General features: G+C 34.8%; 2 protein-coding genes across 9 annotated transcripts in view; both read left to right on the forward strand.

Moving 5' to 3' along the window:
• Positions 1-616: 616 nt before the first annotated feature.
• LOC126964460 (26S proteasome non-ATPase regulatory subunit 13) lies at positions 617-14,795 on the forward strand. Its single transcript, XM_050807578.1, has 9 exons — positions 617-825; positions 897-1,010; positions 1,532-1,667; positions 6,014-6,162; positions 7,445-7,604; positions 8,937-9,043; positions 10,234-10,312; positions 11,384-11,524; positions 14,609-14,795. The coding sequence occupies exons 1-9, from the start codon at positions 710-712 to the stop codon at positions 14,762-14,764; spliced, it is 1,158 nt and encodes a 385-aa protein (XP_050663535.1). The 5' UTR covers positions 617-709; the 3' UTR covers positions 14,765-14,795.
• Positions 14,796-16,514: 1,719 nt separating this feature from the next.
• The window catches only part of LOC126964458 (protein bric-a-brac 2-like), a 49,549-nt gene continuing 40,655 nt past the window's right edge, over positions 16,515-25,408 (forward strand). For 4 of the 8 annotated variants that reach the window (XM_050807573.1, XM_050807575.1, XM_050807576.1 and 1 more), the window contains exon 1: positions 16,803-17,014. The gene's annotated coding sequence lies outside the window, so the exon portion shown is untranslated. Of the gene's footprint in view, positions 16,640-16,802; positions 17,015-17,157; positions 17,249-25,408 lie in introns of those variants that run through there. The other 4 variants (XM_050807571.1, XM_050807570.1, XM_050807577.1 and 1 more) reach the window with 4 other exon arrangements.

Genomic DNA, 25,408 nt, shown 5'->3' on the forward strand with positions numbered 1-25,408 from the left:
TTATTTTATACAAATTCATGCTTATTCAATATTATTCAAGCTGATAATGGGGTATAGTATAGCGGACTCCAGTTTACCGCAATTCTGACAATCGCTCGAAATTTCGAGGTCCAGTATTTCTATACTTGGCGAGTCACTAATACAAGTACTGCCGAAGTGCGGTGATAAATACGATTAGTTCTACTAGACACTTTAAGTTTAAGTACTTTTTTAAGTATACTCGTTTTTCTTACTGTAACCTGCATCATTAATCTTACCTACCTATCTCATGCTTTTCGTACCAATGTTGAACTGTGTTTATCTCAAAAGTTAAGCGATGAATAAGAAAACAATGTACGTATTAAATAAAAGTTTTGGTCTATCACAATAAATTAAATTATAAGTTCAGACACCAGTATAACACCCACACTTTGTAAGTCTATGTACATAGCGCCATCTATGGTGCAATAGAGGTATTATATTTGATTTACACATGGATTTAAGCCCCGTTCAAGTGCTTTAACTGCCATTGGTAGATGGCGCTTCTTCAGAGAATGTCTTTGGATGAATCACTGTTCCATTGCTTAAATAACGTTTTAAAAAAAATATGTCAAGTCACTTGACAGTTGAATGCATCTCGCAACTCGCACTCAACTTCAGACTATTACGCGAATAAAATCTTAAAAACACGATTATAAATTTTATTTGATTTTACTACCATTCAAATAAAATGGCTACAGTTAAGGTCCCGGGATCTGAGGTAAACGAGTTTTTAGCAAATAAGCAATCTTCGGATACAGAATTATCAAGGGAATGGTCAGAGATAGAAGAATTATACAGCAAAAAGTATGAACCGAATTTCACTGGAATGTATCGTAAACAATGATATTTCTTATAAACAACTGTGTTTTTTTCAGACTGTGGCATCAACTAACGCTGAAATTATTGGACTTTATCAAAAAACCAAAACTGCAAACAGCCGATCACCTAATACAGCTATATAATGTCTTTATTCACACTCTTGAAAACAAGTAAGTTCAAACACAAACATGTAGCAAAACTTTAATTTTTATTCACTAATTATGTCAGTAATTTAAAATTTAATGCAACCAAACATTGATTTTCATCTGTATATATATCTGTAATAACTACTCTTCTATTGCTCATTATAAAAATATAGCCTTAATTTCTCTAACCTTTTTCTAGTGCTCAAATCATGAAGTATTACTAAATGTATCAGAGGTACCAGGTCAAGCTGTCTTGAGACATTAGCCTCCTCAAACTCCCTCCATTTTACACAATAAAATGCTACTCTGCTCAAACTGTTGGGCAAATTATCCTCCTATTCTTTACTTTAGTCCCTCTGAGCATGTTTTTATTTGATCAGGGATAGGTAAATCTTCATATTACTTTAAGAGTAACCATTGTTTGGTGGTATTTTTATTAGGTCCAAACCACTTTCAACCCATCACTCTTAATTTATGTGCCTCAATGTTTATATCCTTGAATTAACTAAAATTTATTAAGTTTATTTACTGTATGTGTGTTACAGAATAAATCCACTATCTCTGGTAGAAATAGTTGCCTATGTTGTGCCACAGTATAAAGATAAAAAAGAAGCAATTGCATTCTTGCAGCAAGTTGAAACCAAAGTGAAACGGAATGATGAGGCATTGGCACTATGTAAGGCAAGTATACCTTTTGTTTGTGTTTGAGGGGGCCAGTAGCTCTCTTGATTGAAAATTTCTGATTTAAACATGATCCATATATTTATTTATTGTCTCCAGAGGTGCAGGTAACTCCCATATCAAAGTTTGTGGGAAAATGCTTAAAGTAATAACACACTTGTATAATAACTATACTATCTGACCCAACAGACGTTGTTCTGTTCATAATAAAAAAAACTCTTGCGGGTGGAATTTCGTAAAATCTTTATTCTTAGCTGACCTTTACTCGATGAAAAGAATATTCCTACCAAATTTCAAGTATTTAGCTCTAATGGTTCCGGAGATATCGTGATGAGTGACTAATACTAGCTGCCCCGACAGACGTTGTTCTGTAGATAGTAAAAAAACAACTGTTTTATATTTCAAAACATGAAAAATTATTTCGTAAATATGCTCCCTGTTGTTAGAATGAAATTGTTTCACAGCGGAACTGTCAAACCGTGCGTCACTAAATTCTCTCATAGAAAATATGTCCATACAAAACAATTATTGAAAATGAAAACAATTATGGGTCCCAAGTCGAAATAAAAACTACCCTATCTCTCAAGTTGGACCAAACTGCACTCCATGAAGTAATCACCATTAAAATCCGTTCATTAGTTTAGGAGTCCATTGAGGACAAACATTGTGACACGAGATTTATATATATTATTAAGATATAAATATATATAACTATATTGAAAAGCTCCTCAACACTTTGATTCCAATCCATTTCATTTAGGGCACATGTCGCACCTCCGTTCAAATAATGTAACAACTCAAAAAAACGAATTGTTGAGAAAAACGCATTTGAAATTTGCACTTACGTTTTTTTTAGTTTTCTGCTCTTAGTACGAAAACAAAAAACAATACTTTTATATGTTCTATATAAAGTTAATTTGGTTTTTAAAGCTCTAAAAAATGGAATATTAAATTATCTGCAATCATGAAAAAAGAAAACTGAAATTTTGAGTTATGACACTATATTGATAAATAAAACAAAAAATGTAGCAAAAATCATGTTTATTTAAGTGTAGTTTTAGTCATCTAACATACACATAATAGAACATTCCAAACAACAAAAAATATAAATGTTATCAAAAATAAACAGACAATTCTTGTATTTATTAAATCTTTCATAATAATCATAAAACTTATCCAAAACTTCTCTGAAAGTAATAATTCTCAAAACTGTTTCACAGCAATCATTTTTCCCTGTTAATATCTCTCTGTAGTAGTAGTATGTTTTAGTTGTTGTTGTAATTGCTAAAAAAACATATTTAAAGGTATACTCTAAACTGTTTCATACTAATCTTTTATACTATAGTCAACAACAGTTTAAACTGTTATATTATGCATTCATCCCTCTCTTAATCTCTCTTTTTATATAATCAACAAAAATACTTGAAGAATGCAATTAAAATAAGTAAGTCTTCCAAAAATACTTGTGTTCTTAAGTGAATCTATTTACAAGTTATTAAAGAAATCAGCATAAAAGTTTGGGATATGGTTGTGATTTAGCAAACTAATTAAATCATTTTTTTTACCCTCCTTGATCTGTAACTTGGTTCCATACGCGTGTTTTATCTCAGGAATTATCAGGTTCTTGTTTCGGGCTAGCAAATTAGCTTCTAACCATTCGGTGTCTTTGTAAGTTTTTTTGTATCTGAGAATATTTGGTCTATCTTTAACAATACTCATAGTTTTTACCTCCGAGATCTTTATCTTATTATGAGTAGTAATACCCATATCACTTACCAAATTTTTCAATGACATGATATCTTTGTGTGATAGCACCTTTACTTTTAGCCGCTCTCCAGTTTTTTTTGCACCTTTTATTATCTGAATATACTGACTGTGAACATAAATTGGACCCGATTTTAAAGAGTGTTTGATCTGTTTCTCTATTACCGAATGAACCGAGTCCCCTTCGTTTTGAGTGTGTCCTGTTATAAGGTATTTATGAGTAATTGAATTTAACTGAGGGTATTTCATTACTGCATACATGTATATACCGACGATATATTTGTTTTTATTTTGGCCACAACAGTTATGAGAGTAGAAAATTATGTCAATCAACTCGTTTTCTTTATGATTTTTCAGTACTTCTTCTATGAATTTAAGCAAGCAGCTACCGATTTCATCAGCACCTCGATTACCTTCACCTTCGTGCCAAAAGTAGCAGTCAGTATCATTGTGATTTACAAGAAGCTTGTTAAGGTCACCAGTTGTCGATTTAGTCTTTTTGTTGCCCTTTCTTATCTTCTTTCCTTTGCGTCCTTCTTCTTCTGATTTTAATTTACTTATTGTAAAATTGAAGTTATTTAATTTACTTTTATAGTAAAATACAGAAACATCTCCACGAGGTACCTGCAAAACAGCCTGGAGATCATATACTGCCACTATAAGATTATTATTTATATTAAGCTTCCTTATCTTTCTTTTTCTCTTCCCTTGATAAAACCTTTTATTCTTGGTGCTCGTCATATATTTGCCGGATTTTTTCTTTACCTTCCAAATTAGAATTTTCATAAGCAACACATAGTTTGCATCTACCTTTCTTTGGCACGAAGAAACCAATATTAAATTCCTCGTTAAATATGCGAGAGTACATGACGTAGTTTGCGTATTTTAGACCATCTTTTTCGCACTGAGACACGTAATCCCTATGTAAATCTGTAATAGTTTTCCCTCCACCGATGTATTCCCGTACAGTTTGTACTCTCAAGTAATGGCTGTAAATTTTTGGTATTCCTTTAATGTGATCCCTGACGTCATTTGTCATACTTTCGCCCACAGTTTAATGCTTGTCATGCTTTCCTCTACGATCCTTTTCCAAAAAACCTCCAGATGACATATCAGTTACAGTTCTGATAGTTCTGTCATTAATTGAACTGCAATTAACAATTGAACTGCATTTTAGTCTACAGCATACCCCACAGCCTTCCTTAATGCTTTTTCTGGAACGGTTCGGCCGGATTTTGTCTCATAAGATAATCCTGAGTTTCGAAGAGATTTTGTCACATTTTGCTTCCACTGACATTCTTCACGTCATCTTTTACGAGTACTTTTTTTTTCATTGGGATTTTCATTTTGGTTTTGTTGTTCATTCATTTTTACATCTTGTAGTATTGACGTACTGACTGCACGTGGTTCTTGTGGAATTGATGGACTGTCTGCACCTGGTTCTTGTAGGATTGACGGACTGCCTGCTCGTGGTTCTTGTGGAGTTGCCGCACTGACTACACGTGGTTCTTGTGGAGTTGACGGACTGACTTTACGTTTTGAGCCCTGTGATGATGTTGAAGTAGATGAGGTGGAGCTTGAACAGGATGACGAACAACTCGAAGAACTCGATGACGATGATGACCGACGACGAGGAACCACTGAATTTATTTTACGTTTTTTATTAGCATTCTCATAGTTGGGATCTTTAGCAGAATAATCCGTTTCCTCGTTCCCACTTAAACAATCGTCGGACTCGTGGGTGGCAGGGAGTGGGTGGGAGCTTTCGTTGTTATTTTCGAGATTTACCTTCTTTCTATTCTATTCTTATCCAACATAGCCAATATTTTGCTTGCTCGGGCCATTGTGGGTATTTGTATATTGATAGCACCACAACCTAGGAAAAGACGTAATAAGTAATCAAAAAAATGAAATATAATGTAAAAAAAATAGTTTATTAGAATACTACTTCTTAGTGTTTACAGTTTTTTTAAACACCACGTTCAAATACAGATCAGTGTAATAGGCAACTAATTTTGTTTTAACAAACTTCGCATAACGTGCACTGTCGTAACTAACCTCAAAACGGTTTTTTTTTGAGAAAACAAATAGATATCATGCTAAACTTTATCACGTATAGTGTTGTAATTAACCTCAAAACGGTTTAATTGAGAAAACAAATAGATATCATGATTATCACATATACACTAATGCCATCTAGCGACAAATTATGAATCTATAAATATGCCACTTATTGAGATAACATTTTGATGTATGGCAAGCGTAATGATAGAATAAAAGTGATTTAACTTTTTATTGAGTTGTGACACTATTTGAACGGAGGTGTGATGTATCAACATAGGGTGTTGCCACCAACACCTTCCTACATCCAACAGTTCTCCTTCCGGCCACCAATATCAACAGAATAAGCACATATCCATATCATTGTCAACAGAATAATCTCATATTTTGAGGCATTGGCATAGACTGGTGCCTTCCTCCAAATGACGCCATGTGCAGCGAAGTGGGGAAGAAAGAGAGGGTGTAATAGGATACAAAGGATAGTAAGTGAGTGGCGTTAACAAACAACTTCATATTTACAGGTGCTCCAAGGGCAAATATATCTTGAAAAACTCAAGGATGTGGATGCTACAGAGAAAATTATCGAGGAGATTGAAAACAAACTTATTGATGCCAATGGTATCACTCCAGTGCATGGACGATTCTACAAGTTGGCTTCAGAATACTACAGGTACAGTTATCCATTTAGTTTTACTAAACCAAGAGTTGAGATGTGTAATTTTCTACATTTAGTTAGATCAGCTTTCAACTGATATGAATATGGTGATGACTTGATGGTAGGTGATCATCATTAATTAGTTCCACTGCTGGAACATATATTATTTAGCCTCTGATGGGACACAGATACAGCAGTTTCTATTAATTTTGTTATGTAGTGGTCCTCATAACCCAATACCCAAATGGCAAGTTTCAGGCATTGTTGTTTGTTTTCTCTGAGTGTGTGTGTGCTACATAATATCGTAGTGAAACCCATTATATAACATTAAAAGTTTTTAATACAATTACCCTACAATGTGATTCGCCTCTAAGAATATTTAAACTCACCTGAGCCACAATCTGAGAGATGAACAAGACATACTAAGACCTACAGTCAATGTGTCTCTGGGACTGGTTGGCTTAGTTGGTAAGAGTCCTCTGATGGAACCCGAGAGGCACGAATTCTCGCATCATCCATAAATTTTAAACATCTTTGTATACCTAAACTCAGTCAGATGGAATTTTGAGCAATATGTTGAAATATTTTCATATAACAAATACAAAATATTTTCAGTTGTCACCAATTAATTAAAGAATGTACAACTTCCAAATACACTTGTTTGTAATGTGATTTTTCACCCACCTCAAGGCATTATAATAAACAAATTACATGTATAATATAAAAAGAAAAACTTTATCAAATACTTTTAATGCTAAAATTATATTTCTTTAAAGTGTTAAAATATTTGAAAGATGAGAGATTTCGTTCTAGGCAAATATAATATATCACACTAATCATTGTTTTAATTATATCAAATATGGAAAAATTTAAGTCTTATACGTTTTCTTTAACTATAACTTATTTTTAGTAAATACTGATGTGTCTTTCTATTACAACTTACACAAAGTATTTTTCTACAACTTAATACTCAATATATTGTAGTTCCAATTATTGGAGTCGGTGTCAAGCAAGGTAGATTTGTAACTACATATATAGTTATAGGTGAAATGTGCTTTTTGCCGCACGCGTGAGATGTGCTTGTGTCGCAAGCGCGACGTTACAAGGCGGTAGGTGAGAGCGGAGCCGCGGTCCAAAAAATAACAATAATAATTGTAACTACATTATATTGATAATAAAGTTGTAGAAGAATACGCAATTATTTTTTTACTTATTAGTACATATTATTGTATTGTTTTGTGTAAGTTTTTTTGAAGAGGATTGTTTTTTTGTTATTTTTTTTTAATAAAACTTTTAGAGTGCGTGGCCCAATGGGTGCGTATTACCGCGCCGCGCTGCGATACGTTGGCTGTATGGCGGGGGGCGCAGACCTACCGCAGGCAGAGCGCCGGGCCTTCGCCCTGCACATGGCCCTCGCGGCTGTTGTAGCGCCCGATGTCTACGATCTCGGCGAGTTGGTATGTTACCTCCTGTTTAACAGAGCACACAATAAGAATAAAAAAAATTGTACCCTTTTTTAGGGTTCCGAGAAGCAAAGGCAGTCATATTTCCGCATATATAGGGACAACTCGTTTGGTCCTTCGCTAAATACGTAAAACGCTGTCTAGCCGTTAAAAATATGGGCTGTTACAAAATTAACTAAAAGATTTACAGCTCAGGTTGTACGCGTATTTAAATTATAAAAAAAATAGGTTTTATTTTGTTCGATTTTTTTATTAGGGTTGACAACAGCGTAATACAAAATATTCACTTATAATTAAATACAAAATACTCAATCCCAGAAGTGTTATTGAAAGAGCGACATCTTAAGCCAATTTACTAATATGCAATTATTGGGGTTGAGCAGGTTACACAACTGTAAAGTAGATCCTGTAGTAACAACTTGAGAGTTGAACAAGACATACCAAGATTTACGAGCAATGCGTCACTCGAACGGTTAGCTCAGTTGGTAATAGCGTTCGGACGGGATCCGAGAGTCGCGGGTTTCAGTCCCGCAACATTCATAAATTTTGGTTACAAATTTAATTTGTATGATAATCGGCATCTACCATAAGCGTTCGATTCATCATTATCTTAATTAATAGCTGGTCTTCTCCGGGTTTCATTGTTCCAATTGAAAATTTCTTCTACGGAAGCGATTTAACTAAACTTGCGGTGCGTTGATTAGTCGTATTCTCACCAAACACAGCATTGATATTACAAGCTGTTTATACTGCGTTAGTAGCGAACTTAAAACAAATAACGCCGCAACTCGTTTTCAAAAATTACTCTAATAATCGATGTTCAACTTAATAAATACTTTAGACAAGCATTGTACATTTTTTAAACCTAGAATATTGTAGCTGTCATGCAAAAATAGATGAGAGAGAAAACAAAAATAAGTAATGTCACTTATGCTATAAGAAAATTTAAATTGTGCTGGATCGGACACAGCCTTTGGGGTAAATAAATGGAGCAAATACGTCACATACTTGTATCCCAGAAACCTAAAAAGGAAACGGGGAGGATAATACAGGAGATGGTCAGATGTACTAAAGTCGATAGCAGCCAAGACATGGTATAGGATAGCTATGGATAGAAAGGAGTGGAAGAAGTCGGAAGAGGCCTTATTGTCAATAGACAAACAGGTGATAGATATTTACTTAAGGATTGTATGTAAATAAATATTAAAGTTCTACCATCTGAATAAAGCCTTATATTATTATAGCTGTATGTTGGAAAGAGTTTCACTCGGATATCTTAACTCCAACACGGTAGGCTCATACATAAACCCCTATATATAATTTTAGCTGGCACACCCAATAATGGAGAATCTGAACGGAACATCAGACGAGTGGGCTCGTGAGTTGCTGAAAGCTGTCGCCAATGGAGACGTTGTCGCCTTCGAGAACATTCGGTAAGTACAATATTATGGTCAGACTATCTTCTCCATGACTCCGTTCGAACAATAAGATAGATATTCCAGATACGGATAGATATCTCCATCTCTCTCACTCTCCTCTACACGTACTCTTTCACTTTCAAAATAATCACATCATATCTGTCATCGTTAAGGCATCGTTCATAGGAAACGTATTCGATTGACCAATTTTTCTTCAGCTTACTTTGCAAATGCGATTACCACACGAATACGTCTTTTAATTTTTCGGATTAATATAATATAACATATGATACTCGTGGCTTTCTATTGGTAACAAAATTTTCAAGATCGGTTCTGTAGATCCAGAGATTACCCACTACAACCTCACAAACTTTACCTATTTATAATATTAGTAAAGATATGCAGAAGAAACAGTGTAGGACATAGCACACAGCCTTGTGGAACTCCAGCGTTCACGGGCTTCGGGCTCGAGCAATAACCGTCGACAACGACCTGTATGCTGTGCCCAGTGAGAAAGCTGGTAGTCCACTTGCATAAATTCTCGGAAAGACCAAATGATGGAAGTTTTGAGAGGAGCTCCTTGTGCCGTACACGATCGAAGGCCTTCGCTATATCCAAACTAACTGTCGATAGATAAGACGATTTACATAATAATAGTATCTCGAATCGAAATAAGCTTAGATTAGAGATCGCGTATTGAACTTGACTAGTCCCACAGATTTTATAGTTTAAGTAATTCCAGCTCAGCCAGCCTTTAAGAGGCAGATAAGAAGAAAATGGTCCAAGATTACCCGATGCGAAGTGATCAAACTTAAATTAGCTATTTTGGCACACACTCCAGTTTATGACAATAAGGGACGAGACAAGTAGGACGTTAATCTGATGGTAATTGTTACGCCCTGCCCATTACAATGCAGTGCCGCTCAGGATCTTGAAAAATCCAAAAATTCTGAGCGACACTACAGTTTCGCTCGTCACCTTGAAACATGAGATTCCACTTGCTATGGCGCTCTTCAGACCGAAACACAATAACGCTAACGTATTACTGCTTCACGGCAGAGAAAGCCTCCCACTGGTAAATGCCCTCAATCGCCTCTTGCGTCGCCCTTATGCCTGGAAATTCCCTATTCTTTTCATGCCCCGAGGAAGCACAATGAGAGTGGTATCAGAGTCCCTAATTAATAAGATCTTGTATTTTTTTTCAGAGCCTCAACACCTCACACCGAGTTACACCGTCTGGATCGTCAGTTAAAACAGAAGATTGCCATTCTCTGTCTTATGGGGGTAAGTCCTTATGCATGTGAGGCGTTCCTTCACAGTGCAGTTTTTAACGAACTTTCTTCTACGTACAATCAAGCTGTAGAATGAGCTTCCTTGTGCGGTGTTTCCGGGACGATATGACATGGGCACCATAAAAAAGAGTGTATACTTTTCTGGAACGCTGGCAACGCTCCTGTGATTCCACTGGTGTTGCAAGAGAATGTAGGCGACGATGATCACTTAATGTCGGATGGTCAATAGTCAAAGTTAAAAGCGCTTTTGAATCGCCACTACAAATATTTCTTTTAAATAACTGAATTTACCATAATACCTTAGTAAAAAGTTGAACTCGTGAAAAGAACATATAAGAAACTCAACGGCCGCTCTTTTCAATCAAATACTTAGAGTATTTTACAATGGCTGTAATATACATAACAAATTAGTTTGTAAGGTGCTGCATCTAATATATGAGTCATGTTTAAATAATATAAATTATTTCATAAAAAGTAATAAAGAATAAACTGTATAAATATAAATTATCATATATTGGATGTATCAACTTTTAGAGCTTGAATTAATTGTTAGTGTAAGGATGCTTCGTGAACATTTAATATTAAAATTTGAATTTTAATAATATTTAAAAGCAATTAAATAGTTTCAATTTATTTTTAAAACTTATATTAATCAAACACAAACACTATTTCAACAATGCACAGTATATACACATTGAAATTTTCACTAAATCCATTAAATTTCACTAATAATATACACAGCACTAATGTTGCACATTACGTCAGCTACAGATATACTGCTATAAGCATTTCGGTGACACCAACTCTAGAGATTTCAACCTTCCAAAAAGTGCCCAATGTGGCCAAAGAAGTTTTTACTTCAAAAAATGGCTAAAGATGTGTGTGGTTAATGTTATCGTGATAAAGGACCCTTCCTATTGATCAATTCTGGCCACTTGCATATTCTTGGTTTAATCCCATCAGTTGTTGGCAGTACAGATCCCAATCGATGGTTCTGCCCGTCGGTAAAGGCTCACAATGAACTATTAATTTTTATTAAGTAATGTAAAAACCACTGTTCCAGATGGCATTCAGACGTACATCCCCGCAACGCAAGTTGACCTTCAGTGATATTGCTAGAGAGGCCAGGATCTCTCATGATGAGGTGGAACTGCTGGTCATGAAGGCGCTCGCTGAAAAGCTGATAAGAGGTCATATTGATCAGGTAACTGGATTCATCAATTATGTAAAATTATTTTTATACGATGACACGCGTGTAATTGTTTGCGTAAAAGTCAAATTTTTATTATTATTTTATTTAACCCGACGTTTCGTGACCTTTGCAGAGCGTGAGGTTTTTAGTGGGACTGCGCTTGACAGGAGTCGAGATAGTATAAGTAAAAAAAATGTAATTATCAGAGCATAGCTAGGCTCTTTCACAAGCCTGATTCTTATACAAACTTTCGTATAATAATCACGCCAGAATGGCTGAATTATGATCTGGAACTCCCTGAAATGTACAAGGTTTCCGTGGGACACGGACTAGTAAAAAAAAAGGACTCCGGGTCACCTTACATAACAGTGTAGCACACACGCACACACTTACACTACTACAGACCGATAGGCGGCCATTATGAGAATTGCCATCGTCTGTGACAGATCAGTTTGCGTCTCAATAAAATATTTTAAAAATGCCGTCGTGCGTTGTGAATAAGTGTAAAAACGATACTTTATAAGTATTTGTGGCCATATATTATTTTAGGGAGAAAAAATTGTGTAACTAGGATCCCCCGTAACCGCACACACACTAGCATAATGGTGTTTCACTTGCTAATATCACGGCGCGGAGTCCTTCTTTTTTTACTCGACCGTGCGGTGGGATATATTTTATTTTTACGAGGCTAGAGTTATCTAACATGATTTTTTAGACAACAGAACAAATTTTCCACGCATTCGAAGCCGTTCCCAACTAGTAGCTTTAAATTAATTGTTCGAGTTACACTAGCAGCCGAATTTCATCACCGGACATAACATCACTGTAATGTTCCTCGTTTGCTCATGAGTGAAACAACTAATCTTTACTATGTAGCACTACACCCGGACATGTCCGCACGCATCCAATAGCCGATTAGAACTGTCCTTCCGCATTCCGTTGTACTGTGCATTCCTTATATAGCACTCAACGTCACACTGTTAATGTCACTGTCGATGTCGTGATAGTCACAATGATAGTTAACACATACTCTGTTAAGACTAGAGGTGGGCTAAACTGTTATAATTTTTCAATGAATTATACTGTTGTGTTATATTTTTCTAACTGTTGTTGTAAACTGTTATAATATATATTACGCTGATAGTTGTTGTTGCGGTTTGAAGTTATTTAAGTGTTATAATATAACATATTTGAAGAGGAATAATTACCTTAATACTAAGTACTAGGTAGATGGTATTTTTTTTGTTGTGCTTTTTAGAAAGCTTTTTTCTTCCTGTGTACCTACACAGAACAATCTTATTGTCTAATGAGTTAAAAAACTTTTAACTAAACGTATATTTACACTATTCACAAAACTTTTATTTTTACACTAACACTTGTCTATTTACATAAAAAAATAAAAATAACTCAAGACGTATTATATATTACACATATCCATTTAATTTACTATTCATACTATAGTTTTTACAAACATTTTACTTCAAAATGATAATAATAATTTTCAAAACACAACTAGCAGTTTGTCAATTTAAAAACTCGCAAATAATGATTCTCATTGGAAATATAATGAATGAAAGTGTTGTTTTATCCAAAATGTTATTTATCTTCGTCTCATCGCAAATAGAAATAGCTCTAATGTTTATAGCAAGAGTGTTTATAATACTTTTCAATCTAAAACAACAGTGTTATAATTTTATATTTGTTCGTCGCAAGTAAAAATAGCTTTTATTGTGATATGCGAAGTGTTCACATTACTTTGAATACTAAGCACTTACCTACTAAAGCGAATTAGAAAAAGGGCCATCTGTTAAAAAACATTAAATTTACAAAATTAATATAAAAGAAACGCACCAGTTTCCGCTCGTATACATAGATGGCGCTGTAATTAAATTTCAAACGAACTTTAATAGTACGGAAATTATTTACATAATTATATTATAACAGTCTAGTGGCCATTTTTATACTGTGTTATACTGTTGTAAAAATATATTGTAATATATAATGTGTTGTGTGTTATAACGCCCACCTCTAGTTAAGACTAGATGTCACTACACTACAGTCACTATGCGAAATTACACCCGGATTATGTTGACGTATGGCGTTCTACAACCGCGCGTTTTGCGACACAATTCTTACCTCGCACAGAAACAGAGGAATAAATTACCGCCTGCAGTTTCCCGACTGATACGAAACCTTTAAGCACAGAGCATACTCCAACTTAAAGGCCGGAAACACATTTCTTGACCCCTGGTGTTGCGGTGTCGAGGGGCAGTTGCCATTTTGCCCCTTTCTGAACCCATGATTTTAAAGTTCAAAACCACTCAGGACAACGATCATAGGGCGAAATCTGACCCATCTATCTAAGATTTTAAAATGTTTATTATTGACCCACATTCAATTTTATGTATTTATTTATTTTTTAACAATGGGAATAAAATGTAAAGATTAATAATTTAAATGTGTACTTTAACAATGTAGGTATTTTAATTTGTCATCAGTTTTGCTCAATTAATAATCATTATATTTTGGTCGGTCAACCATCAACATTTTTCATTATTCGTTAAACAAATTCAGTCATCATCAGATGATTCTTAATCATTAACAATCAATTTGGGTCGAGAAAAAGAAAGACCTCGGGGCTGACCCCGCAAAAGATGGCGAAACGACCTAGATAATTACAGAGTTGATTGGTGGGTCTTTGCAGGGAATATAAAAAGGGGAGGCTTTTGCCCAGCAATGGGAATGTAATAAACAAGGGGAGCCTTATGCTGTAAATAAAATGATAATTGCTAACAAGAAACTAATACAAATGTCTTAAATCTTAATATTTTCTTTATTTTTGGCCTGAATCCCACTATCCACATTTATGCGACATATATATATTCATGAACTACAGACTATCTATTGTTATCTAAAGATCCTATTCAATTTTTTTTCTGTATGTCTAGATTTCATACTACGTTGCTCACTAGGTCACTAAGTCAACTCGAGTTGACGTTGGATTGTCACATAAATATATTAGAACTAATAAACGGCTACTCGAGTTGACGCTGGTTCCCTTGGTATTAAAAAAAATCACTCGTCTCTTTGTCACAGGTGAATGAAACAGTGAAGATAACTTGGGTGAAGGCTCAAGCTCTGGACCGCAGCGGAGCTGGTCTGTTGGCAGCCAGGCTCGACACCTGGTGCTCAAGCGCCGCCGCCGCCTCACACCTGCTGGCTAACAACACCAGCGACATCCTCACTCTTTAGGAACATATTATATATAATTATCATAAAAAAACCTTTTATTTCATCCAAAAATCTTATTTTAAAGTTATGTACTTAGTTTTGTTGGTATCAAGAATTTTTTTGAAGCCAAAACTTCTTTAGCATTGTTGTGATTGCATGAAACAAAAAAGCGACAGTACAAAGAGACAGACATCTAAGATTTAACGTGGGGGAAAATGAGATAGGAAGCATTATTCAGTGTTTCTTATGTTCGTGATTCTCTTTGTTTTTTTATAGAATAGAAGGACAAACGAGCGAACGGGTCACCTGGTCTTAAGTGATCACCGCCGCCCACATTCTCTTGCAACACTAGAGGCATCACAGGAGCGTTCCTGGCCTTTAAAGAAGTTGTACGCGATTTTTTTGAAGGTACCTATGTCGAATCGTCCCGGAAACACCGCACAAGGAAGCTCATTCCACAGCTTTGGAAACGTGGAAGAAAGCTCCTTGAAAACCGCACTTTGGAAGACCACCACACATCCAGATGGTGGATGGTGATGACAGCAAAACTCCATGTGTGGCCTGACCTGCGCTTTGTAGAGCACTAAAATGTGGGCCGACTTGAAGTACTGCCGTGCTGTATAAATGACTCCCAGCTTCTTCGAAGCCAATTTGGCTTTGCCCTCCAGAAGGCCACGGAAATGGCAATTGCTCGAGATTTCGAGACCCAGTATTCCGATATTAGGCGAGGCTTTAAGGGAAGTGTTGCCGAGGAGCGGTGATTCGACAATTGGGGTTTTTAGTGGTAAACGCGCAAACTTTCTTCTTTCACTTCGCGCAGTCTTTCGGCTGAAGTGCTAATGATGATGTCGAATGTCATTTCCTAAGAAGAAGTCTGGGGGATAACTGACGTTTTTGATATAAAACCTTCAAATAGAACATTCCTACCAAGGGCAATACCTACGAGCAATCATAAAATCAAATGAGGGCTTTGTCCAGCAGTGGACGTCCTCCGGCTGATATGATGATGATAAAATAAAAGTAAAGATTTATCGCTGTTTGCGAGGAATGTCGTCCATGCGATAGACAAAATAGAAAAGTGGCAAATACATGGGACGGATCTCATCTGCCCCAAAAGATGTCACTTCATGATGACCACGACCGCTCTGCGATGAGTGTAACGAAGAAGAAGAATATCGCTGTTTGACTTAAACTTAACCTCAAAAGCTAAAAAAAAGTAAAAAATGACATGAATGTCGAAATTATACAACTAACCATTACCCCCACTTCCAAAAATTGGAATAAAAAGAATCAAATAGGTATTTTCCCATTCCCGGGAAATCATCAAAAAATTTAATTCATATAAAAGTTTGAGAAAAAAATATTTTTGCTCATACCTAATTCATTATTGTGATCGTTATTTGATATTTTGATTGATATTTAGCTGTTTGAAGAAGAGACAAAATACTTATGGAAATGTAATGCTTTGTGTGCTTTTGTGCGTGACGAGTGCACAGAGTATTTTTAGTTCTACGACGAGTGTTTTGTAACTGTGTCAATTTGGTGGTCATTTTGTACCTTAGAATATTAACACCCGTACCTTTCTGCATTGATACATCCTAAAAAAATTATCTTATTGATTGAATGCTTATTATGTTTTTTGTTATCAGCGCCATCTAGTTCGTAGCAACTGCACTTCTAAAACATTAGAAACTCTGAAGATGTTTATTCAACACAAATAGTTTATAACTATGCCACTGGATGGCACGAAATGTATCCTGTACAAAGCAGAAATTATCATAAAAAATAATCGTCTCGTGCAAATGGCGTCCATATGACGTCTGTATGGTGAAAATGCATTCGCGATGTGTTCAAAATAGATAATTTTCTATCGGATAGAGTTATAAAGCACTGGCGGTGAGTAGATCATTTTAGTTTAAACATTACATTACGTAATTTATTATTACGCCTTCGAAGGCTATCAGTCGTCTCACTCTTTTGTTATGGTTCCTCTCATTATTTACAATTGACGCGCTATACCTATCTCGCTCGCACTCGGTTTTCTTTCAATAGGTTTTTCTGAGAGAACTGAAGGAAAGCGGGGCCTCGGTTGGAAAAATATGAACAATTTTGTGCTCTTAAAAATTATTGATTTTTCATAGTTAAAAAAGCCATGAGACGCGACTAATTGGACTCACAAACCCGTGTGAACACTCAAGAACGCTTATATCAAATAAATTCACTCTGTTATTGCTGTGAAAATTGTTTTTTCTGTCCGCTAAGCATTTTTATGTAAGTACATTGAATATTTTCTAAACACACACTTGACTAATTGTTTCAATATTGATTTTTTGCTTCGTTCATGTGTGCGCGTCAAATGTTTATAACATTACTTGGGGTCTGGTCTATTTTCGTAACATGCGTTGTAAGCATTTCATATTGAAACGTTTTAGAGTGCATTCAGTTTCTGGACCGGCATTATATTATTTATCAGCTGTAATTGAGTGAAAACTGAAAACTATTCGCGTAAGTTATTTTTTAATTTCTATTACAAGCAAAGGTAAATTGATAAAGCCAAGATGGCTAGTAGGTACCTACCTGTAGACCCGCGATAAAATGAAATCTAGGTCCTTTGATAAGTCAGACCCTTGAAATGATAAGCTTAAACAAATACGGTTCTCATGAAGATTCTATACTGTATTATAGTATTGACTTTATTCGTGTAAATAATTGTTATTTTGGCTTTAACTAATTACAATTAAGAAGGTATATTGGTATAAAATTTGTCAGTTTTGGGAAAGTGATGTAAGATAAGGCTTACCTATGTATATTCTTATAATCGTCTCAAGCTAATTATGTGGTTTGCCCTTGCTTTTAAACTAAAATTGTAATTTATGTATGGCGACTAATAGTGTAGAGACATTTACATTCAGAATACAGTAAGTACCTACCTACCTAGTGCTTAAATACATTCTCCTTGCGTCTCTTCCTCTTGTTCTAAATTTGAATTATATTAAAATAAACAATAAGTAAAATGGCGCTAACATTCGATTTTTTGCGTATTCGAAATTTGAATAGGTACATAGAGTCACACGTTGGTTGTAGTAATTTGACAAGTCTTGATTGAGAATCGGGTTGACGGCACTAATCAGGTAGTTCTGTATCACTCAGAACAGTGTGATGTGATGGGGGTCGTATCGCGGTTCGCTACGTCCTAGGTGGTTTTGAGATACGTAAAATACGGATCACACTGGCACTGTAATTTCAGCTCTTCTGTCAGTTCAGACTGTAACTCTAGCGGTTTATGAGATAGAGTCTGCTGACAGACAGACTGACGGACAGACGGACGGATGGATGGAAGTTCAGACCACATGCGTACAATATAACAGCGTATAGACTAACAAAGCATGCGAGCGAGAAGAACATCTCTAACCTCTGCTATCTTCTCTGTATTTCTATACAGCAAGAAAGAAACGGTTAACGAATCTATTGTAACTGTAACCGATTTTGATTGACAAGTCGTAAACAGTCAGCCACTTGGAATCAGCTCCTTAGTATTCAGAATATTAACTTATTAAAAATAAATAAAAATAATAAAAAAAATAGTACTAACTTAATTTTTACTAAATTAAATTAAACTTGAATTAACTAAATTAGTAATTTGTCTTTCGATAAAGGCCTCCTCTAAGGACCTCCACTTTATTCGGTCTCTAGCTACTCTCATCCAGTCCGGTCCTGCTATCCTTTTAAAATCGTCCTCCCACCTTCTAATTTGTCTACCTTTCCTTCGTTTCCCGTCTCTTGGATACCATTCTGTAACGGTTTTTGTCCATTTCTCTTTCTTTTCCCTCAGAATGTGTCCAGTCCATTTTCACATAATATTATGCTTTTGACCATATCTTGTGTGCGTTTTGTTTGTATGACTCTTAATGTTCTCTAACCTTACTTTGTCTCGTCTCCTAACTCCAATTACGCTCCTCTCTATGGATTTTTGGCGCACTTTAACTTATTGAATTTCAATAAGTGATGTCACATCCTCTCTATAGGTATATAAAAAAAAGAAAAGATATATATATATATATATATATATTTTCTATAATAAAAAGCGCGTACACCTTCCTTAAAGGCCGGCAACGCTCCTGTGATTCCTCTGGTGTTGCAAGAGAGTATGGGCGGCGGTGATCACTTAACAACAGGTGACCCGTACGCTCGTTTGTCCTCCTATTCCATAAAAAAAAATATATAAGAGATTCCCACGTATATAGTCACTCATCACGATATCTCTGGAACCACTAGGCGTAGAGACTTGAAATTTGGCAGGAATATTCCTTTCGCCGAGTAGAGGTCAGCTAAGAAGGGATTTTACGATATTCCACCCGCAAGAGTTTTTTTTTAATATGAACAGAACAACGTCTGTCGGGTCAGCTACTTTTGTATAAAAATATTTGAATTTTCTGAGAGATGATCTGTTAGAGCCCAAGTTTCACATCCGTATGTTAGACACGGGAGTATACACGTGTTATAGACTTTTCATGCCTATAGATATTTCGGGGCTTTTCATGATTCCACTCGTTCTAACCAGTATCTTTTCCAAGTATCAGAAATGTCTCTGTCCATTTCATTTTCTTCGATGTTATTTTCAGAAGTTATTAACTGTCCTAAATAGATGAATTCTGTGAAATATTCTACTTTGTCATAATTAACTACTATAAACACACATATTATGCATTTATATATAAATTTCCAAACTTTCATCAAAATCGGCCCAGCCTCGACTTCGTATTACAAGGATCTCGCAACTTTTTACGGTTGGAAAACTGAGTTGCGAGAATAAATTAACATACTGTACGATATATATAGTATATGCACGCATATACATTTGTATATAAATTGCAAAAAATTCATCATTGCCCAGCCGTTTTGTAGTCCATAGTGGACTCAGAGTTTTTGTGAAGCTGCGGTTGTTCTAATCGCACTGATATTTGTCTGGCCCGTGTTAAAACGACCCTATGTGGTTTTAGATTTCTTAAATTTGAAAAAGGAACACAGTTAATTTTCCTCTTAAGGAGCAACTACCATCAGGTGACCCGGACCCTCGATTGACTTCCTAATCCAGCAAAAAAATCTGTAACACCGGTACAAACCAAATCTAGTCACATATATATAACTGGACATTGTGAAATAATACATTATTCACCAAGGGTTAAGCGATTCATTAAAGTTGAATTTATATGTACGAGATTAAGCTGAGATGTATAGAGCGAACCCATTACATTGCTCAGATTTTACTTAAGTAAAACTTAGCTGAGAGTGATATCCCGCACTCATATAAAGAAATAAATATTATGACCGTTCATTGTCAGTACATTTATGAAAATTTAATATACGTTCAGAAAAATCGTCACCTTTTTGCTCTTAATAGTGATTTTCATTATTATAACACTAGAAATAAGGGATTGCTTGTAACTAATTCTAGTAGGCTTCATAAGATACATAATAGCTTTAAGGGTAAATGTATACACTTCTATAATAAAGTCCCAGCCACTGTTCAGGCATTATCTATAAATAAATTTATATGTTTTATTAAAAAATGGCTCTGTCGTAAATCCTATTACTCCACTGCTGAATATCTAAATGATCGGACAGCCTGGGCTAGTCCCAGGCTGTCCGATCATTTGTGATCAATGTGATTATTTTATAGCGATAGAAATGACTGTACAATATTGTATATTTTTATTGAAAAGAGCGCAAAAAAAAGAATGCTGGGAGAGTTTCTTGCGCCGCTTCGTCTCTCTCAGAGCGCCATTTCCGAAGCGGTAGTAGTATCTAGCAGTTATTAAAAAAATGACATCAAAAATAATTCTAAAGGAATCAATTTTGAGAAAATAAATGCCTTTTATGCCTTTTCATCCATTGAATCGAAAACGTCACCGCGCGACTAACGGAAAGCCATACAAGGCCGTCTCAAAACCGTTTCACATGAAAGTCGTTGTTATGGAGTAAAACTAATTAATTAATTTAGTCTTATAAATAAGCTTTCTTATCTATTATTTTTTTAATTATTTTTTGCTAACCATAATGTATACAAAAAGGCATTAAAGCTAACTCATGTTCAATGATGTGATTTTGGCACATTACTACAATTCAACGCCACATTACTCGAAAGTTTTTCATATAAATGTATAAGTATTATACATTTTTGAAATGCCTATAATCTCCTCATAACGTTTCTTAAGTAATATTATGTATAATAAATAAATAAATTAAAATTAACCAATATAGTTTAAGATGGTATAATTTTCGGGTTACTTTTTTTTTAACGAGACTTACCCGTTGCCGCTGTTTTCCGATGTCGAGATATTTTTTATATTACGATCTTTATACATTAGTTTACTCAAGGAGAAAAAAAAAATTGCGCATACTTGCGCCTTTTCTGACACGGTGCCAAAACATATCGCGAGATAAAAAAAATATTTTTTTCCAATATCTTTTTATTTCTCACATAATCATTAATCTATTAAGTTCAAATTGATAAAATGGTCATTACATTGATGAGTATTATTAATAGTTATTTGTGGTTTTGATATAGTTTTGACCACCTTATTTGATAAAATATGGTCACTTTATCTATTAGGGTCAAATTAAAAACAGGTTGGTTATGGGAAGAGTGCAAATATTAGTTTCTTATCTTTTTGCACATATCACTATTTCATTGGCCTATAAAAGAAAGGCGAAACATCCACAGTTGTTCGTGAGAAATTCAGTTGTTAATACCTATTTTCAAATATTCACAGAAGTTATCTGATTTGAAAATAATGGGTGAATTTGTTTGTAGTAAACGAGAGTTGTGCAATTTGTTGATAAATGGGAATAATATAGAAGACTAGAATATTTCCATTATCTCCTCGATGACAACCTGGATATGATTACAGAACAAAGTAATTTATATTCAACTCAAACGATCGGTCGCTCTCTTAATTTATAAAGCAAGTTGGTAAAAAAATTATTGCAATTCCAATTATTTCAATTGTCGTGAACCAACGCCGGCGGGACTCTATTTTTTATATTTAATATTGTTTTTTTATAAACATGTTATATATATAAAAATGTATAAAATAAGATGAAATTATAAATAGAGAATAATAATAATAATAAATTAGATGTTTATGGCAGCTTAATACATAGCCCATAGTTAATGAAATTTAGTAATAAAATTATAATCTATTTATAATATGATGAAAAAAAAATTGATTTAAAATATAAATATAAAAGTTAATCCCCTAAAGATGTTTCCAAGAGGCGTAGTGGTTATCAGTAAGATTCGGTCAAGCGTATCATAGATTTATGACTGTTTTGTTGACGCTACGGGCGCGAGCGTCACGAAAACTTTTTCCCAAAATCGACTGCTAACTCCTAGGATAACCATAACTTTTTCCACTTAAAGAAATAAATATTTCTTGCCTATTTCATTGTTTATCACGACCGTGGCTTGTCATATTAGTTAGTCATGATATATTCGTGCCATCACTGCTTTGTTTTTAAAGTTTTCATTATTACTCTTTGACTTTTGTTGTTAGTAATTCTGTAGATTTATGTTGTTCTATGTCGCTATAATAGTACTGCCAGAACAATAAGTACTTTTTTTACTTTACCCAGTTTCCTTAATAGATTTTTCATTATTATAATAATAAAATCCAGCATCACAACATGTTCACCTTTACATTAATATATTAAAAAAATATTGTTTATTTATTAATAATAAAAATAATAATATCCTAGTGATGCTTGTTTTGCACACCGTAACAAAGCGACGATGTGACGTCATCGACGTCAGGTTCGGAGATAATTTAATCGCGTTGTACGTTTATTTGACGGATTTACGATGAAGGAAAAGATTATAGAAACCACTTTTGCAAAATCACACTGTGCCAGTGTGGTCACCTGAACCAGAACCGCTTTCCCGCGAAACAGGAATTAGAAATCAACGAAAATGGTGCAGATAATGGCCCATTATCTAAGCGAGTAAAGTCGCGCGCTTTTAAAATATTTTCGTACAGCCATAGTCAAATATCCTAATGTAAAATGTAAATCTGTTGTTATATCACCACGCGCAGCCCCTGGCAGAGGGTCTGTGAGGGCGTCGACCTCAGGGCGCTCCCAGAATAGTCGGAACGGGGGTCCCCGGCTCCCAACCGGGATATATTTGGACACGATTTGAGGCCAATGTGGCGTATGGACTCACACTAGCGCCGTTGCTATCCATCGTTACGGTATCCAGATTTAAAACATTGCATTGCAGAAATCTACAGTATCTTAATAAGTCAGTAATTCAAGTTTATATATACCTTTTATGTATAAACATTTATATCGAAGGAAACCTAATTTGTTTTCAAGTTTTGTATTTAGACAGGGCTGTGTATTGTTTTCTAAAAAATTAAGTAGTTTTTTTTTACATAAGTACCTACCTAGTTGTGTTTTCTGAATATATATGCGGTTTGAAGAAGATATATAAAATAGTTTGTATCAAGTTTTGTATTTTGACAGGGCTTTTTAAATCTTTTTATAAGTAGTTTCTTTTTTTAATAATTAGTTGTGTTTTATGAATTAAAATTCAGGGGTTTGTTACCGATCAGGTTTTTTTTTACATTTGTAATGGTATCCTTCCAATATGGTCTCATTTTTATATATACCAACATATAGTATTTATCATACAGGTGAAGTATATGGTCAAGTGTTAAATTACTGGACTTACAGCGATATTCGACATTCCCATAAATTGCAACGGTATTACAAAACATAATTTAAACATGGGTTAGACACGTGTTTTGTTAAACAGTGTTTAACTATTAAATGACGTCTAAAGATTGATGCTAAACGACAGAAAGACACGGATTTGTAATAGAACTTTATCAAAACATGTGTTTAACTTTTTTGTAATAAGTAAATTTTGGGAAATATTCGAACCAGCTTCAAGCTAAATCAAACTACAAAACGAGTCTTGGTGTTATGATGAAATTATGAAAAACTTGGTTTGATTGCTTACATTTTGAGAATTCGGTTTTTGTTTTGAACTGTTTATTTCCTAAGCCTTAGATAATTAATACTTCTAGATAGAGCCTCTTACTGCTACAAAACCGATGGAAACAGGCCAGGTTTATTACTTTAGTGTGCGTGACAAGCTACGTCTTACACTCGCGATTTGCCTTGCTCAAAATAGAGGTTAACTGTCAACCTCAATTTTTTAGATGTTTTTACAGCTGTCTGAGTCTATCTAGACGTATAAATAATATTTTTTTTATGAAAATAAGGGTCGAGACAAGGACGACGTTCAGCTGATGGTAATTGACACGCCCTGCCAGGATTATTGAAAAACCCAAAAATTCTGAGCCATAAGTTGTCAAGTCTCATTTGGCCAGTAATTTCACTAGCGCCCTTCAAACCGAAACACAAAAAATGCTTACACATTACTGCTTCACGGCAGAAATAGGCGCCGTTGCGGTACCCATTATCTAGCATCCGGTGCAAAGGAGCCTCCCACTGGTATATAAACGATCAAAGGTCTAAGCAATCTCCATTGTATTATTTTTATATACTATAACATACTATATTTTCTCAATATAGTAAATTACCCTATCAAATTACAAACTACAAACTACAGGTTAAGGAAATCTTCGCGAGTAATGTCGGGGATGTTCGCTAGGTTGAAGTAAATATAATGTTGAACCTAGTTCCGTCTGTATACACTCATATTGATGTGGTGTTTTTTACTAAAGACCTATGCTATAGGGTCAGACACCCTTCTATTGATTATCCGTCGTCCGTTTCGATGCTTGTCTGCGTGTGTTGCTGTCTCGCTCGCACGGAGGTGGCTGATCTCATAACTCGTCACACAGCTGGCTTGTTTAGTGCATTAAAATTGAAAACAGTTTTTTAGTTGCCAAAACGTCAAACAGAACATGTAAATAAAACTTATAATAATAACTAGCTGACCCAGCAAACGTTGTATTGCCGATATTAAAATCGCGATACAAAAGTAACTGTTGTTCGTAGATGGGTGAAAATTTGAAGTTGTATGTATTTTTTAATGCTGACTCATAATCAAACAAATTCAAAACAAAATGTCAAAAAAAAATAAAAAAAAATTGGCGTGGACCACCCTAAACATTTAGGGGGATGAAAAATAGATGTTGTCCGATTCTCGGACCTACCCAATATGCACTCAAAATTTCATGAGAATCGGTCAAGCCGTTGCGAAGGATTTTAACTACAAACACCGCGACATGAGAATTTTATATATTAGATTTTAGTTCGGTTGATATTTTCCACCTCTAGTAAACTCAAATTGAAAAATGAGATATTATGAATATTAGTTGAAACATAATTTAGTAAGGTATCTTTTCATTGTTTAAATCCTGTGTTTTTATCAGATTAAAACGAATACACACACACACACACACACACACACACACACACAGGCACACACAAATATTTGTGTATGTAAATATATATTTAATTACATACTGACTAGCATCTGTACGAATACAATCATGGTGCTTTACTGTGTCATTGCTTAAAATTCAGGCCTTTAAAAAGTTAATCCCCTTTTGGCTGTCAGATCATATTTACTTATATGTATTAATTAAATCTTTATAAGAGCTGTGGATTATGTACTATAAATAAATAAAC

This window comes from Leptidea sinapis, chromosome 5 (genome assembly GCF_905404315.1).
Source record: "Leptidea sinapis chromosome 5, ilLepSina1.1, whole genome shotgun sequence".
In the NCBI taxonomy this organism is placed as follows: Eukaryota; Metazoa; Arthropoda; class Insecta; order Lepidoptera; family Pieridae; genus Leptidea; species Leptidea sinapis.

Bases quoted from the DNA above. Each gene is read 5' to 3' on its own strand.
- LOC126964460 (XM_050807578.1), top strand. From the start codon at position 710: ATGGCTACAGTTAAGGTCCCGGGATCTGAGGTAAACGAGTTTTTAGCA. The intron at 1,668-6,013 runs GCAAGTATACCT...TCATATTTACAG, and splicing joins AGGCATTGGCACTATGTAAG to GTGCTCCAAGGGCAAATATA. The intron at 6,163-7,444 runs GTACAGTTATCC...TAAAACTTTTAG, and splicing joins TTGGCTTCAGAATACTACAG to AGTGCGTGGCCCAATGGGTG.